Source organism: Gymnoscopelus microlampas (assembly GCF_963454915.1).
Source record: "Gymnoscopelus microlampas genome assembly, chromosome: 17".
NCBI classification, from domain to species: domain Eukaryota; kingdom Metazoa; phylum Chordata; class Actinopteri; order Myctophiformes; family Myctophidae; genus Gymnoscopelus; species Gymnoscopelus microlampas.
This window is the reverse complement of record NC_139954.1, coordinates 32,804,472-32,822,509: the sequence shown is the minus strand read 5'-3', so window position 1 is coordinate 32,822,509 and position 18,038 is coordinate 32,804,472. Positions and strand designations below refer to the sequence as shown.

General features: G+C 39.1%; 1 protein-coding gene across 1 annotated transcript; it reads left to right on the top strand.

The window, feature by feature from the left end:
• Positions 1-1,351: 1,351 nt before the first annotated feature.
• abcb11a (ATP-binding cassette, sub-family B (MDR/TAP), member 11a) lies at positions 1,352-16,751 on the top strand (the record flags this gene model as incomplete). Its single annotated transcript, XM_084084237.1, has 28 exons — positions 1,352-1,368; positions 1,604-1,775; positions 3,003-3,064; positions 3,956-4,004; positions 4,195-4,427; positions 4,516-4,600; positions 4,772-4,905; positions 5,287-5,458; positions 6,117-6,241; positions 6,436-6,610; positions 6,855-6,968; positions 7,408-7,518; positions 7,605-7,730; positions 7,822-8,025; positions 8,498-8,668; positions 8,782-8,977; positions 9,061-9,142; positions 9,265-9,373; positions 10,405-10,572; positions 11,069-11,173; positions 11,823-11,984; positions 12,474-12,677; positions 14,044-14,285; positions 14,767-14,923; positions 15,200-15,397; positions 15,681-15,887; positions 16,076-16,222; positions 16,551-16,751. 28 exons carry the CDS (start codon positions 1,352-1,354, stop codon positions 16,749-16,751), a joined length of 4,128 nt encoding a protein of 1,375 aa, XP_083940363.1.
• Between the last annotated feature and the right edge of the window lie 1,287 nt (positions 16,752-18,038).

Sequence of the window (18,038 nt, the reverse complement as noted above, 5' to 3'; positions counted from 1 at the left end):
GTGCATTTTGCTTTGAAGTCCGCTACCAGAAGTCCATTTTTATTTTGGCTGCCATGACGCAGTGGTAACCGCGCCTAGCGAAAAAAAAAGTCTACCTGAGACAGCGTTGCCATGTCCGCTTATTATAAGAGACTTTGGGCTTCTTTTTCTGTAAAGTTGCTTGTGCAGGTTGCGTTTTTTTGGTCTTGTCTCTTATTTTGGGCTTGCTTCCTAAATGTTGTTTAAAACAGTGGTTTTCAAACATTCTCTTGTCAAGGACTCCAACATTTAAATTTGTCCACGGAGCCCCCCTCCTAGTATTTTAGACCCCTGTAGTAGGCAGTTAGTATTGAAATGTTTCATTTTGATTTTTTTCCTCACAACGTGCCGCTGTGAGCCTGTAGAGCTGCTATTTTCAAATATCCGACGCTCATGTGGTTTCCTTTGGGCTTGTTTTCATAGACCTAGTTGCTTATTTCTCTCGCAATATCGGGCAACACTGACCTAAGAGCGTCCCGGTCTCTAGAGAGCCACAGTCTGGGAGACTAGAGTGACTGGTGGGTGAATCTTCAAGTATTTGCTAGTGCACACATTGTTAAAGGGGGTGTAAAGTGATATACGTTTTAATAAGTGTTAAATAGCTCTACATTCCCCTAATAATCAGCTATGTTGTTCAGTAAACGTGTCCCCGTCTCTCACTCTTACAGGATAGACAAGTGAAATTGGTATTGATGAGACAAACAAACAAACATTGCGGACAAAATTGGAACTGGAACGCTATCAAATTGAAGCTTATAAATGAGTTCTCTCACACATTGGTGGCCCACTTGTTTTTGAACAGACACGAATACAGTTACCTTTAATCAATCAAAACAGGTGTTTTGAAAGTGACTAGTGACTACTACTCTCTTCCAGAGTTGTGTAGCCAAGTAGAGGAGACCTCTTGTGAACATTTGTCTATAATGTGCAGTCATCTCCATCTGCTGGAACTTTAGTGTAATTGTCCAGAGAAAGGTACAGAAGGCCTGGAATTTCGTGATTTTAGGGGCAAGGTCACACCATGGCCTCTTGGGTGTTTTCCATTTTTTAGGGCAGAAAGGGTCAATTGCCGGGGCAGGAAGGCCATCAAATACAATAATGTAAGTAAAATAAATAAATAAGCTGTTATATTTCACAAAATAATGTATTGGTATTTACAGATTTCCAATAGTTATAGAAACTCCTGAGTCAAACGTTCACAGCCCTGAACTAATCAGAGTCACTTGATTCATTTGAAGATAGGATGGGGGAATTACAAATCCAGTTTTTCAGCAAGTTGACACCAGTGTTGGCAGAGAGTCAGTTAGGTATACTGACCACAAGTCCAATAGCCATGGGTGGCCAGTACAAGTAAGCCTAATAATGAATTAGTCAGACATCTCATTATCACATTATAGTCTGTGTCATGGATAATAAAATGGGGGTAATGACCTTCTGGTCATAAGATGACTGTCCTAACCTAATGAATGACTCCATTGCATCGATACATAATAGTTTTAACTGCACTGTATTGTTTAATGTCAATGAACATAAACATTTTGTAAAGTAAACTCTGTAAAAAAATGATTATTATATTTCATTCCAGTGACATCAACAAGATCAACAATGCCATTGCTGAGCAGTTGTCTATCTTCATTGAGAGGATCTCCACGTTCATCTTTGGTTTCATGGTGGGATTCATTGGGGGGTGGAAGCTGACCTTGGTGGTCATTGCAGTGAGCCCACTCATTGGTCTAGCTGCAGGGCTGATGGCTATGGTGAGTGGCAACTTGTGAACCATCTTGTCTTGTTTGTGACAGCAACTCTCCTGAGTGTTCATTTAACTCTGAGAGTGTACAAATGTAACCAATATGTACATTTGTACATATTGGGGGAATTACAAATCCAGTTTTTCAGCAAGTTGACACCAGTGTTGGCAGGGGAGAAAGTGGTACAATCAGCTAGGGTAGTGCAGTTATCGTAAACTCCCAACAAAACATCCTGTTTTTAAAATATCTAAAGCCCCCACCTTTGCTGCGGTTTTATCAGTTGTGGGCTGATTAATAACCCGCTGTAAAAAACGGAACAAATTCCTAATCTACAACTTACTTGTCCTAGCGGGCATTGACCTTCCTTGCATCCTCTACTGTCGATGATAGATCGAAGCCATAATAATTGATTGATTATAACTTTTTCATTATATTTTCAATTTTCCCACATACATTTGTCATAGGCTTGCACTAAATATGCCTATCTTATTCGGGGAAAGGTTAACTTAAAATATAGTTCAGAAAATATGATGATAAAAAATCCCTAGTTTATTGTAAATGCCTACATTACATATGTATTTAACCATGCAGCTAATTCTCAGTGTGTGTTATTATAGTATAACTAGATGTTGCAATGGAGTCATTCATTAGGTTAGGACAGTCATCTTATGACCAGAAGGTCATTACCCCCATTTTACTATCCATGACACAGACTATAATGTGATAATGAGATGTCTGACTAATTCATTATTAGGCTTACTTGTACTGGCCACCCATGGCTATTGGACTTGTGGTCAGTATACCTAACAAATTATGATAACTTCTAAGGGTGCCTACTAGCACAATTACCCATGTAAATAATATCCTTTCATTTATATGTTGCCAGTCTGCTATTTTAAATACACTTAGTGAACAGACTATTTACCAATACCTATTCTTCATATTCTAAGGAATGTAGACTATATACAGAATATGATGCAGTGGAACATTGAAATATGGAAAATCAAATGAATTCACTTTGAGGAGATTATACAGTATACTGAAGCAAAACGAACAGTTACAGTATCAAGTAGAGTAGACTACATTAACTTGTTTCAATGAATGCACCTTGCCTTACATGAAGGCGGTCAGAATGCTGACCCAGCCCTTATCAGTCTAATGGAGTCAGAGATAATGGGAGAGCAGAGGCATAGGTTATTTCAAAAGAAGATAGGAATTCCCTCTGATGACTCTCAGAGGTGTCTGTTGACACCCAACGTTAAGGAGATCTGTGACTCCCCAACAAGTGGACCAGAAAGGTAGGCTACAGACCTATAAAAAAGAATGATGTGCTTTCTTGGAATGACAAAATATACATTTGTATTGCCTGGTTGGTTAGACTTTAATACAAACAATAATTAGTATTATTTATTATTGTTATTAATAGTAGTAGTAGTACCCAGTACAATCTTCAGTGTTAAGTTATGGGTCCATTTCTTTCACTCTCAGAAATTCAAATGGTTAAATTAACACCAAGGATTTTATTGTGTATCTCTAAACGTATCTAAATATATAATTTATTTCAAGTGATTGAGTCTCATGCTATTTTTCTCTTTAGATTTTTCTAATTTTCAAATTGGTGTAATCTTTTTGTGAAATGCGATGTGAAAGCACTTAACCTAAGCTCATACAGCATGGGGTCATTGGCACATGTACTTACTTTTTAAACCAAGAGTTAAAATTCCCTGCCACGGATACATATGTAAATAAGATTCTATAAATTTGACAGTGTTGTGGAACAATATTAGAGGAAGAACCATCATGTAATTTGATTATATAGAATACTTTTTAATCTTTACCTTTCATCAATGTCACCAAGCGAGAATATCCCAAGCGCAGAACATAAAGGAATCTCGTACACCAGAGATGGATAAAGAAAGTGAGTGAACATTTATGCTGCAGCAATTACTACCATTACGGGTCCATTTTTAAATTAACCCTGAGGATTGACAATACTGTCCATACAGTTCAGCCACAAGCTGTGTAATTAACTGTAATATATTTGTTTGTACTTTGTTTTACAGAGAATAAAATTGGGTAAGTGTGTTGTGTAAACTTATCACTATCTTCTGCAGTGGCTAATGTCCATATTATGATTAATATGTATTTATGATAATCCTAAGCCTTTTGTGTTATCTTAATTTTCGCAGAGATGAGAAAAAAAAAGACAATGCACTCAGTATTGGATTCTTTCAATTGGTAAATATTTATTGTTATATAATATATCATTTCAAAGAAGAATGAAATACATTTCTCAACTTTTTGTTAAGACTTTTTATGTATGATCATTTGACCAAAAAAAAAAGAATATTCTGTATTTAACAACAATTCCCTCTCAAGTCAAACCATCATCTTAAAGCACAGTTAAATGTTTTCTCTTTTTTACCAGTTTCGCTTTGCCACCTGGAAAGACACTGTAATGATGGTAATGGGAGGCTTATGTGCACTAGTACATGGTGCAGCGACCCCTCTCATGCTCCTGGTCTATGGTCAGATGACAAACACTTTTGTGGCTTATGAGTTTGAGGTCCAAGAACTGTCAGACCCCAATAAAACTTGCATCAACAACACCATCTCCTGGATCAATGGCTCTTCATATGACAACAACACCATCCTCTGTGGGTGAGTTCATTAGCTTGCAGTGATGTAACGTTTGATTACAGTGTCTAGGAAGTGCATTCTTATCTGTCACTTCTTGTTCTTTTGACAGGGTGAATGTTGAGGCTCAGATGACCATGTTTGCATATTACTATATCGGAATCGGACTAGGGGTCCTGATCTTAAGTTATTTTCAAGTAAGTATTATGCATTTTCATTTTCCAGCATTAACATATGGAATGTGTTGTCATAGACTCATAGTCATAGCAATACCACTCAACAACACTGCAATCAACCAAGCTGCCGTCCTAGTTTCTGAAAGATGGTTGAAATGGTACCAATGTAAATGTCTGTGCTCTGTGATGTAGATTGCCCTTTGGGTGACAGCAGCTGCAAGACAAATTCAGAGAATCCGAAAGACTTACTTCCGTAAAGTAATGCGAATGGAGATTGGGTGGTTTGACTGCAACTCAGTTGGTGAATTAAACACCCGGATATCTGAGTGAGTTGTGAATTTATATTGATATACTGAAAGTGTGTTTTCTAATCAATTTAGTAGGGCTGGGAGAGCTTTTAATAACAGTGTTTAATTTGTCTTTTTTAACTCTTCAAATGCTTACAGTGAATAACAGATAAAGAGTCAGTCATATAATACAAATATGAAATACTGTATATGCCATGTTTTTAATCTACTGTAGTTTTTAACCTTGAAAACAAACTAAAACATCAGCCTAGGGTTTGTGCCTGTAATGTTATTATTCTATTTCAGTATGTCATTCAAGTACATAATAGTTTTAACTGCACTGTATTGTTTAATGTCAATGAACATAAACATTTTGTAAAGTAAACTCTGTAAAAGAAGGATTATCATATTTCATTCCAGTGACATCAACAAGATCAACAATGCCATTGCTGACCAGGTGTCTATCTTCATTGAGAGGATCTCCACGTTCATCTTTGGTTTCATGGTGGGATTCATTGGGGGGTGGAAGCTGACCTTGGTGGTCATTGCAGTGAGCCCACTCATTGGTCTAGCTGCTGGGCTGATGGCTATGGTGAGTGGCAACTTGTGAACCATCTTGTCTTGTTTGTGACAGCAACTCTCCTGAGTGTTCATTTAACTCTGAGAGTGTACAAATGTAACCAATATGTACATTTGTACATCTGAATTACCTGATGTATATACTTGCAGAGTCATGTCATCTTGTTGTTGTTGTTTTTTGTTTAGTTTTTTTTTTTACCCCTGATAACTTTCCACTTGCATACAAGTTATCTCAAAGTGTCTTCTAGTGCCACCCTCAGACCAAAATGTCAACTTTGCACACAATATGTCTCATAAACTAATAAACACATTGTCGGGTGAACTGTTGTGATTTTGGTGACCTCAAGGTTGGCTTTTCCTCTAGTGCCACCCTTCGATCAACATTCTCACTTGGTGTAAGGAGCAGCAAGGCCTCTAAGGGCTGCTAGCAGAGCTTTTAAACTCTTAATCTTGTTTTCTTTACCTTTTGTTTTTTCACACTTTTTTCATACACAAAGACAATAGACAGTCACAATTAAAATTAAACTCATAACAGAGCAAGGAAAAAACACTACAAAAGACAAAAATGTAAAACAAAAATGCAATTCCCAATATCCATTTTCATCATGTGGGGCACATTTGATTTGAATGTTAATGTTATTTGTAGTTTTCTTCTGCCTTTGTCCTTGAAGGCTGTGGCTAGACTGACAGGAAGGGAGCTGAAGGCCTATGCGAAAGCAGGCGCAGTGGCTGATGAGGTCCTGTCATCCATCAGAACCGTGGCGGCCTTCGGGGGGGAAGAGAAGGAGGCAGAAAGGTATATTGCATAATTATTTTAAAATTCTGAGGCAGTCTGCCCTACAAAATACTTTTTTTGCCACGTGTCAGACTCCTTTGCCAAAAATTACAAATGCTCAATTGATTCTCTAATCAAAAATGATGCATTCAAAGGTTGTGCAAAAAAGCTTTAGCCTTTAGGATACATATTAATAGAAGTTCCAATTATCACAGGTATGACAGAAACCTTGAGGAGGCTCAGAACTGGGGTGTGAAAAAGGGGGCCATCATTGGAGTGTTTCAAGGATATCTGTGGTGCATCATCTTCCTTTGTTATGCTTTGGCGTTCTGGTATGGATCTAAAATGGTCATTGACACTAAGGAGCTCTCTCCTGGTACTCTTATTCAGGTACACAGCATACATGAAATAATTTACCTTCTTCAGTGCATTCCACATGCACAGTAAAATCCTCAGTGTTCATTTAACTCTGTGTACAAATATAACCAAATGGACCCATTTGCGTTTGAGTTACAAATGGATAAATCAACACTGAGGATTTTACTTTGTATGATGGATACCCCATTATCAGATACATGTCTTTTGAAAGTTGCAGGCCCTCAAATGACCAAGTGGTTGGTGTTTTTGTCTGCAGGTATTTTTTGGAGTACTCATGGCAGCTATGAACCTGGGTCAGGCTTCCCCCTGCCTGGAAGCCTTTGCTTCTGGACGAGCTGCTGCAAAGTCAATCTTTGACACCATTGACCGGGTAAGAACACTACAATTGAGTACAGCTCACTGCTCTAAAGAAACACTTTCAGGAGGCTGCAATTCCAAACTGGCCCCTGTCAAAGTCTTAACCCCCCTTAACCCCTCTTCTCTTTTTCTCTTGTACATATTTTTTATGTCTCATAGCAGTAACCTGTTAACTGATTGTACGTTCTGTATAGTAGTGTATATCTGTCTGTCTCTTATATGTCATCATGATTTGTGTGCGTGGGAACTCATTTTAAACAAGCTTAGTGCTTTACGAGTTATCCAGTTTAGTAGACCTTGTATAGTGAATTGTACTTCCATGTACTGTTTCTCATGTCTTACTAAATAAAGTACATCAATCAATCAATCAGTCACATGCTAGACACACCATAAGTAAACTTTAAAGCAGCAAGAAATGCATTATAGGGTAAATTTGTTTGTTACTTTTATAGGAACCAGAAATCGACTGTCTCTCAGAAGAGGGTCACAAACTCGACAAAGTAAATGGTGACATTGAATTCCACAATGTCACTTTCCATTACCCGTCTCGACCAGAAGTTAAGGTAACTCATTTTTGTTCATCCTTTGTTCATATTTTTGAACAGTTTTGTGAAAGAGGAAAAACGTATGGATAACCCGCTGTTTCCAGATTTTAGATGACATGAGCATGCAGATCAAAGCAGGCCAAACCACTGCTTTTGTTGGACCAAGTGGGTCAGGAAAGAGCACCACCATCCAGCTCTTCCAAAGGTTCTACAACCCAAAGGAGGGAAAGGTAAGTCAGACAGACCATGTGAACAGCTGCCCTGAATGCTCCAAACTTTGATGAAACCATCTATTCACATTTGTGTCATTCTTATCCTCAGGTGACACTGGATGGTCATGACATCCGCAGTCTGAACATCCAGTGGCTTCGCTCTCTCATTGGCATTGTGGAGCAGGAGCCAGTTCTGTTTGCTACCACCATAGCAGAGAACATCCGCTATGGCCGACCCGGTGTCTCCACAGAGGACATAGTCCAGGCCGCAAAAGAAGCGAATGCCTTTAACTTCATCATGGATCTTCCCCAGGTGCTCACAGAATCTTAACTCATGACAAATTATACAGTCTAATTCAATGGTTCTCAAAGTGGGGTTCGGGGACCCCCAGGGGTCCATTAGGCTTCCTGGGGGACCCTGGCAAAATTAGTTAATAGTTAAAATCAGTTAGTCAAAGTCAGTTAAACCATCTTAACCCTATATCGGCTATTTGAAAATAGCAGATCTATAAGTTTACAACACGTCACAGGCTTATAGATCTGCAATTTTCAAAGACAATTTTCAAAAATTGGAATATCTTTGAAACATTTTAACAACACAGATGTTGTATGGGGCCCCTGGCACAAACTATTTTCAGATGAGGGTCCGAGGTCAAAAACACTTAAAATTTTGGGGTCTTTGACATGAAAAAGTTTGAAAACCACTGGCATAATTAATTACAATACAATAACATTCTCATAAAACCTAGTATAACTGGTGTTGTCTATCCTAAAACATATTTCAGAGATTTGATACCTTGGTGGGAGAAGGTGGTGGTCAGATGAGTGGAGGACAGAAGCAGAGGATCGCTATCGCCCGAGCACTGATCCGCAACCCTAAGATCTTGCTGCTGGACATGGCCACCTCTGCTTTGGACAATGAGAGTGAAGCTGTTGTCCAGCAGGCACTGGATAAGGTGAAGCACCCTTCCCTTCATCAATCTGTACCTCAGCATCACCTAAACATACACTACTTTGACCACCTACTCCAATAATACAACACATTCACAGGTGTAATATCTATCTGCAGGCACATATGGGCAGGACGACCATTTCCATTGCCCACAGACTCTCTACGATTAGGAACGCAGATGTCATCATTGGATTTGAGCGTGGACAGGCTGTAGAGAGGGGAACACACAGTGAGCTTTTGGAAAGGCAAGGAGTCTACTTTACCTTGGTCACCCTTCAGAGCCAAGGAAGTGATGCATCCAAAGCAAACAAAGGTAGGTCTGGTCTAAAGAGTACTGTCACATTCTTGGTGTCAGTCATCACATGGGAGAATCAATTGTATTGATTCCTCTGCCAGATTCAGAGAATGAGGCCATTGAAGAGGAATTTGCCCAAAAAGTGAGAAGTTTCAGTTGTGGGAGCTATAGTTCTGGTATGAGGTAAGTTCAGCTGTCATATCACAGTACTTTTGGAAGGGTTAGGGTTATGCTCTGCTAGTAACAAATTCTAATATGAACAATATAATAATTGCAACATTCTCAATATGATTTTTTTTTTGTAGGAGATCGCTTCGTCTGCGATCTCAATCCCAGTTAACAAATGAGAGTGTCCCTGATGCGATATCCGGCAGTTTCAAACTCCATTCAGACTGCGAGATGATAACGGCACAGGTATATACATTTTTTTCATCCCACTCTAAGTTTTATGTATGTATAGGTACTGTATACTAAAAAAAGAACCTATGATCTTTCTGGCTAATTAATAAGGCAGAGACATCATTATTGTCTTAACTGGGATTTGAACACTGATTTTTTTTCTAGTACATCTAAGAGACAATCCCCACAGAGATACAGTATAGCACTCATGAGCTTCACTACAGTCAGTACAACTTGTCAACCAGTAGGTGTCCTACCCGGCAACAGGGTCTAAATTTCCCTAACCACTGCAACTGTGCTACTGTAGTTATATTGTATATTGGTTAAAATAGTATTCATTACAATATGCACCAGATTGCAGCTTTAACCCATTCAATCTGGGAAAGCGTTTTCGATAAAAATAAATAAATAAATAAATAAATAAATAAATATATATATATATATATATATATATATATATATATATATATATATATATATATATATATATATATATATATATAATATATATATATATATATATTATATATATATATAGAACATTGGTTCTCAAAGTGGGGTCCGGGGGGGTTAGTTTCGATGAAATGAAATTTGTCCCTGAGCAAGACTCTTAACCCCTAATTGCTCACAGGTTCTCATTGGAAACAAGACCGCAAGGACTTTCATGAACGACCTGTTAAAAGGAATTATCCTTATCCTTACAGCATAGTTAATACAGCATCACAATCATTTTAACCACTTTAGCCATTATTAATAGCAGATATACAAGCTCATAGCGCGTCACCTCGTACCATGCTATTAGCTTGTAGATTGCTATTTTTGAAACATTGTGCAAATCTTTGAATATGTATATATTTTCTTTTAAAGCAAACTTTTTGTTTAACTCAAATCTTTGCTTCTGGGGGTCCCTAGAACAAAATATTTAGAGCCAAAATATATATAATTTTGGGAGTCCTTGTATAGCAACATAAGTTTTTCAGAAAACCGTTTTTAGAATCGGCCTCAGGTCTTAATGGGTTAATAATAGTAAAAGCTGTTTTCAACAGAAATGTAAGGCTGATCCAGAGGAACGTGATGTGCATGCAGCCCCAGTGGTCCGGATCCTGAAGTACAATCAGCCAGAGTGGCCGTACATGCTGCTGGGCTCTCTGGGAGCCGGGGTCAACGGCTCTGTCAACCCCATCTATGCCATCCTGTTCAGCCAGATTCTTGGGGTGAGACACTGCATTTTGTTGCCTCATTGTACTTTATGGTACTTTATCATATTTGTCTATTGCATTTGGAATACTTTACACTCTTTGAAATTGATTGAATGCATTGCTCTTTATACCTTTATACCTATTTTTAACACATCTGTATTTTATTTGTATACTGGGGGGATTCATGCACTATTCATGCATTATTGTAGTTGGTGTGCGGACTGCTCCCATAATATTTATGATGTACATACACTGTAAAATGTATTTAACTCTGAGTGTACAAATGGACCCGTAACCGTAAGTGTCCATTTGGTTACATTTGATTGACAAATGGATAAAAGAACACTGAGGCAGAGGGATAAATTAACCATACAGGTCCATTTGTACACCCTCTGAGTTAAATGAACAGTCAGGGTTTTACTGTGTACTGTACTGTGTACTGTGTACATTGTTACTTGCCACATGTCTTTAGCTCTGATGGTAATTCTTTGTATCGCATTTGCAATTGCAGACTTTTGCCATTCGTGACTTGGAGGAACAGAGAAAGCAGATTAATGGGATTTGTGTTCTGTTTTGTATCGTTGCGGTGACTAGTTTCTTCTCCCAGTTCTTGCAGGTTGGTATTTACTTATTGCCATGTTGTTGAATTTAGGGCTGCAGCTATTGATTATTTTCTTTGCGATTATTCTAATATAGTATAGCATACAAACTTTTCAGGAATAGAAAGGCAGCAGTTTCTATTAGCTTCGATTCCCCATTGATGATGTCACTGGTAGGCGGGTTTCTGAACTGTCCACAGCCCTCTTCTGAGACACAAGTGAATAGACAGAAGTGGTACCATACTATAATGAGCATTAGTAAGGACCAATTATATGAAGATAAGTTGAAAGTATATTCTAAGCCAGTTGTTCTCAATGTGGGTTCCCGGGATCCCCGGGGGTCCTTGAGTGGGTTCCATGGGGTCCCCAGCTAAATGATTGATAGCAGGAACAAATAGAGCCTTACAGGCCTACAATTCACAGAGTGTACGAATGTAACCAAATGTAACCCTTTGATTCCATTTGTACACTCTCAGGGTTAAATGTTCTGTGGCCTACTGCATATCAAACTGGAGGTCCTTTAAATAAAAAAAAGGATGAGAATCATTATTCTAGAATCTATGTCACCATGATACTGAGTGTAATTAAATTATACTACGACAAATAGTGAACTGAACAATTGACATAGTTTGTTGTGAGATTAAATAACTCACAGTTGTGTTCCAGGGCTATGCGTTTGCTAAATCTGGTGAGCTGCTGACCCGCCGACTCAGGAAAATGGGCTTCCAGGCAATGCTAAAACAGGAGGTGGGCTGGTTTGATGACCCCAATAACAGTCCTGGAGCTCTGACCACCAGACTGGCCACTGATGCCTCCATGGTCCAAGGGGTGAGAGGCTTTAGCTTTGATTGATTGATTGAATACGTTATCAACATTTTGCAAATGGTACAGTGGTACGATTATACAATGGTGCTAAAAGGATAACACAAAAAGCCCTAAGGGCTTGTTTCCATTGTGGTCCTGTATATTCAATTCATCGAGACATTTAAAGACATACAATAATATGTAATAATATACAAGACATCATCAATCATAGTAGCACTAGCAATACAATGTATATGCAAGTAAACAGTTGGGGGGGGGGGGGGGGTACTACACTGTAAAATTCTGAGTGTTAATTTCCATTATGGTCCATTATTGGGTTACAATTTTACAGTCTCTGAGTTACAAACGGATACATTAAAAAGGATATTACTGTGTAAAACCTGCAGGTCTGTAAATAAGTCAACATCGTCCTTTAGAAATAGCAGCACTACATTGTTTTGGACGACAGTTGTGTGTGTTTTCTGTACGTTGAACATGATGTTGTCTCTGCAGGCAACCGGATCTCAGATTGGCATGATCGTGAATTCCTTGACGAACATTGGAGCATCTTTTATCATTGCCTTCTACTTCAGCTGGAAGTTGACTTTGGTGGTGATGTGTTTCCTGCCCCTCATTGGACTGTCTGGGGTCTTTCAAGCCAAAATGCTGACAGGCTTTGCAAATGAGGATAAGGAGGCCATGGAGACAGCAGGTCAGGTGAGTTGAGTTCCCACTGTCAACATCCCCCAGGGCGAGGGTCATGTCTTCAAGCCATTGCCTTATCATCTGGGCCTTTGATTTTTTATTAGCTTCACGTGAAATAAAAGACTAACGCCTCATTTATACAGCGTGGCTCAACAAGAGTAACAGATTTTTGACGAGCACAATATATAGCCTTTAATATCCTATTTTTGGACCTGGTGTAGCGTGAAATAGCTATTATAGACGAGATAGTTATTAATACGTTCACACATTAATTAATAACTGTTTCGTGTTTGGAGGACCACAATGGAAACAAGCCATAAGCTTTTTTATGTGTATCCATCCGTTCTTCCGTTCCTTTTTTAATTAATATTAATTTTATTTCAGTTTTGGCAACTTATACAAATACATTATACATATTTTTTACAACTGTTTTCATTTTTTCATTTCTTTCAGCTGTTTACAATCATTTTTAAAACTTAAAACAAAGCAGAAATAAACTAGTCGGAGCACAGGTCTCCGCCAGGTCAGGTTATTCTTATTGTGGGCCAGTAATGTTCGGAACCAATCAGGATGGAATATGAAATCAGACAGATCCATCTTGATCACATGACCATAAAGATAACGTGTATAGATTTGTGTAATGTTTGGACAAAATCTGTAGGAGTAATATACTTTTCTTTTGCAAAACTCTGCCTCCTGGTAGCGCTATAACAGGACAATGTGAAAAGGGAGGCATTTCTTCCTTGGCCTAGAGGGAATGTGCATGCAAAGTTTCACGGCAATTGCACTTAGCCAATCAGGATGGAATATATATATATCTGACAGATCCGTCTTGATCACATGACTATAGAGATACTGTGTACCAATTTGCATGATGTTTGGACAAAATCTGTAGGAGTAATATCAAGAAATGTATTTTGCAAAAATCGGCCTCCTGGTGGGACTATAACAGGCCGATCTGAAAGAATTGGGCCAGAGGTTCTGCTGTGGCATCCAGGGAGTGGGTGTGCTGTGCACAGTTTCACGTTGATCGGGCCAACGGTGCCGAGATTAGCTGTTTGCAGACGGGGCAAAACATAGTCTCGGCCTGGCGGAGACAATTAATAAAAAGTATAAATCAAAATACATGGATATAGCATTTTTGACTATTACTGATATTAACAATGAACCTACTTTTACTACCACGTTGACGTTTTTAAGAATTGTGATTAAATTATCCAATCAAAAACACTACACCTGGTCACTCTGAGAATGTACAAATGTAACCAAATGGACTGGTAAGGGTCCACTTGGTTACATTTGTACACTCTCTGAGTTAAATTAACAATGAGGACATTTCTGTGTACTTACAGAGTACCATCTGTGCACTCTCCCACAGGTGTCCAGTGAAGCTCTTGCCAACATCAGGACCATTGCGGGCCTGGCTAAGGAGAGTGTGTTTGTGGAAGCGTATGAGAAACAGCTTGAGTCTCCATATAAATCTGCCAAGAAGAAAGCCAACATCTACGGCATCTGTTTTGGCTTTGCTCAATGTGTTATCTTCATGGCGTATGCAGCCTCATTCAGATATGGAGGATATCTGGTTAGCGCCGAAGGACTGCATTATATGGTTGTTTTCAGGTTTGTTTTTATTACAGGATTCACTGAAAATATTGTGTTGTGTGTGTCTAGATATATACAGAGCTAATAAAATCAAAACAGAGATTTAAAAAAAACGGTCTGTTAAAGCTGCAATCCATAAGTGTCATTCCGAAAAGGAATCTCTGCTTGACTAGGGGACGCATTGCCCTTATTGGCTTCAGGCAGTACTACTACTGTCAACCAACCAGTATGTGTCCTACCTGACACCAGGGTCTACATTTCTCAATGGAAGAGTAGGGAGACCACCTCCAACCACTGCAGATGTACTAGTTATATAATATTAACATACTCTACAATACAGATTGGCTAATATTACATTTCTATTAATTAAAAATAAATTCCGGATTGCAGCTTTAAGTAGCTCTACTTATCAGTATTCAAGAATCATGTTCAGCTACTACAGTATGTGGTTAAAAAAGCATCAATCGATCTGATGGCATGAACAACTGTTTTTTTCCAGAGTGATTTCCGCCATCGTTATCAGTGGGACTGCTCTGGGAAAAGCTTCCTCCTTCACCCCAGATTATGCCAAAGCCAAGATCGCTGCCGCCCAGCTCTTCAAACTCCTGGACCGCGTTCCTAAAATCAGCTTAAACCACACAGATGGAGAGACATGGGTGAGGGACAATGAGTAAGACGAATCTCAAATGTGTCTGTGCCAAGACCTTACCCCTGAGTGTTAATTTATCCACTTGTGTAACTCTGAGAGTGTCCAAATGGAACCAAATGGAACCGTAAGGGTCCATTTGGTTACATTTGTACACTCTCAGAGAGTTAAATTAACACCAGGTTTTACAGTGTAGCTTCCCCCGTGTGCTCATCTGAGCCATCTGAGCAGCGATCTGCTGGTTAAATGAAGGAAAGTAATTTCCTACTTCCCGACCCTGTCTTAGGATAACTTCAAAGGAGAGATAGAGTTCAGCGACTGTAAGTTCACCTACCCTACTAGGCCAGATGTCCAGGTCTTGAATGGGCTGCTGGTTTCAGTGAAGCCTGGTCAGACGTTGGCCTTCGTGGGGAGCAGTGGTTGTGGGAAGAGCACCAGTGTCCAACTGCTGGAGAGGTTTTATGACCCAGATGAGGGAAAAGTGGTACGTTGTTGCTCTGTAAAAGTTCAACTATAAATCTAAATTAGAATTTGGGTGCTTTTGCCCCTCACCACTTTGAAAGTTAAATTAGTTAAATTAGCACTTAGGATTTTATTGCCTAGGCCTATGTCATCATCATTTGCAGTCAGCATGTCACTGCTATAATTGTTTAAGTATTGCATTTAAATATTGTTAATTACATTTTTGCTGATTATAAACTGCTAATCCAAACCAAAGCTGATGAACTCACACTATATATACTTACTATGTCCTGTGTCATCTTCAGGTGATTGATGGCCGCTCGTCACGAAAAGTCAACGTACCCTTCATAAGGGCACAAATAGGCATTGTATCCCAAGAGCCAGTGTTGTTTGACTGCAGCATCGCTGAAAATATACAATATGGAGATAACACACACTGCGTTAACATGGAAGAGGTTATCGAGGCAGCTAAGAAAGCATATCTCCATGACTTTGTGATGACTCTACCAGATGTATGTTTGTCATTCAAGCCTAAATTTATGTTGGCAGTCTCAAAAACAACTGCTTTTGTAACTTAATTTATCAATACATGTTTTAAGGAAAAATATAATCCCATTGTCATTTCTATTTTGTTCTTCTTTCTCAAATTCCCACAATACTTGTAATGTATATATATATTCTTCAATACTTCTACATGCAGAAATATGAGACTCAGGTTGGTGCCCAGGGATCCCAGCTGTCTAGGGGACAGAAGCAACGTATTGCCATCGCTCGAGCAATCGTCAGAAATCCAAAGATTCTGCTGCTGGATGAGGCCACCTCTGCCCTGGACACAGAAAGTGAAAAGGTTGGAGGCACCACCACATAGACTTTCACGCACGCACGCACGTGCACACACACACACACACACGCACACACGCACGCACGCACGCACGCACGCACGCACACACACACAATATTTAACTATATCAAACATTTCTTTACCTACGGTACAAGCCATGTAAGGTATCATAATGATCCACAAATCACCATCACTTTTGTGTTACATACAGTATTATCAAACATAGCCAAGCGTAATTTATTATCGCCATAATCAACATACAACTTAATGATGGCAACCATGGAAGATGCTCTTGTAGTCCCAGTTAACGATTCAGGCTCTGTTCTCCCTACAGACTGTCCAGGCAGCTCTGGATGAGGCTAGAAAAGGACGTACCTGTATTGTCATCGCCCACCGACTGTCTACTATCCAAACTGCTGACATTATAGCAGTGATGTCCCAGGGTGTTGTCATAGAGATGGGCACACATGATGAACTCATGGCCAAGAAGACTGCCTATTATAAACTGGTCACAACAGGGGCTACCATAAGCTAAAGGTTTGTACTTATTTACCCATCGTGTCTCACACCGAAAATAGTAGATGTACAAGCTCACTACGCATCGCAGAAACTCTGGCCCGCAACTAAGTATAAATCAGTCACAGTAGGAGGCAAGGACATTTTATAGGCCTTCTCAGAGATTTGAATGAATGTGCTTTTCCTTATGGAATTATTGTGAGAACAGCATTTTTTGCTGAAGTTTGTCTCCCCATCTTCCTGAGCACAGAAAGAAAATGACCATTTGCTGAGTGGACAGCTATAGAAAGTGCTCTCAATTTCTATTTGCTGAAGAAGACCTTGTGATAATCATCTTGCTCATTGTATCTGACATAGACAGATATTGACATGACACATTCAAATATTTATTCTGTATTTATTTGTTTAAAGGTGTATTTTCTTTTCTTGGTAATGAAATGAATAAATACATTTTGTCGTGGGCATGTTACCAGTGTTATCAGTCCAACAAAGCAAAAATGGTGAGATGCAGTTAAATATACCTTTATTCCATATCCAATTGTTTGTCTCTGTGTTAAATACCTGTATTATGTTGACATAAGATTGTATTAAAATGATTACCTTTCTTAACCCCTGTGGGGAAATTAATTTTTCATCCAGTTTCATACACACATAAGCCTGACATACAGACATGCACACACAGAGCTTATATGGACTAGGTTCACCTCTGAAAACCCTGTATTTGGGTGCTCTGCAGTCAACACGAGGCTGGGCAATATGTCAATATTGATATATGCATCATCTGGAATATTTGGATATGGTATAAGTGTTGTCTTTTCCTTGGTTTTAATAGCCAGGAAAATTAGATAATTAAAAATAATTAATTCCAGATCACCCAGCCATTAATGCTGGGTCTCTGCCCTTTCTACATCTGTCAGAAATAGTTGCATCATAAATATTTTACAAATGCGACAACCTCAATTTGACCCCACATGGCATGGTGTAAAGTAGTGGTTCTCAAAGTGGAGACCAGGGACCCCCAGGGATTCTTGAATCCAAGGGCTATCAGTGAATCCCAGCTAATTCACTGATAGTTAACCAAATGGTCCCTTACAGGTCTGTAACTGTGGCAGTGTACAAATGGGCCTGGCCCGTAAGGGTCTATTTGGTTCCATTTGTACACTGTCAGAGTTATGGAGGTCCTTGGCCTAATGTAAATCCAAACTGGGGATCCTTGAAATTACTACGTTTGAGAATCACTGGTGTTAATTAAGTGATGGAGTATGGTGAGAACTACCCACACAGTATTTAGTGACCGTGAGCTTTA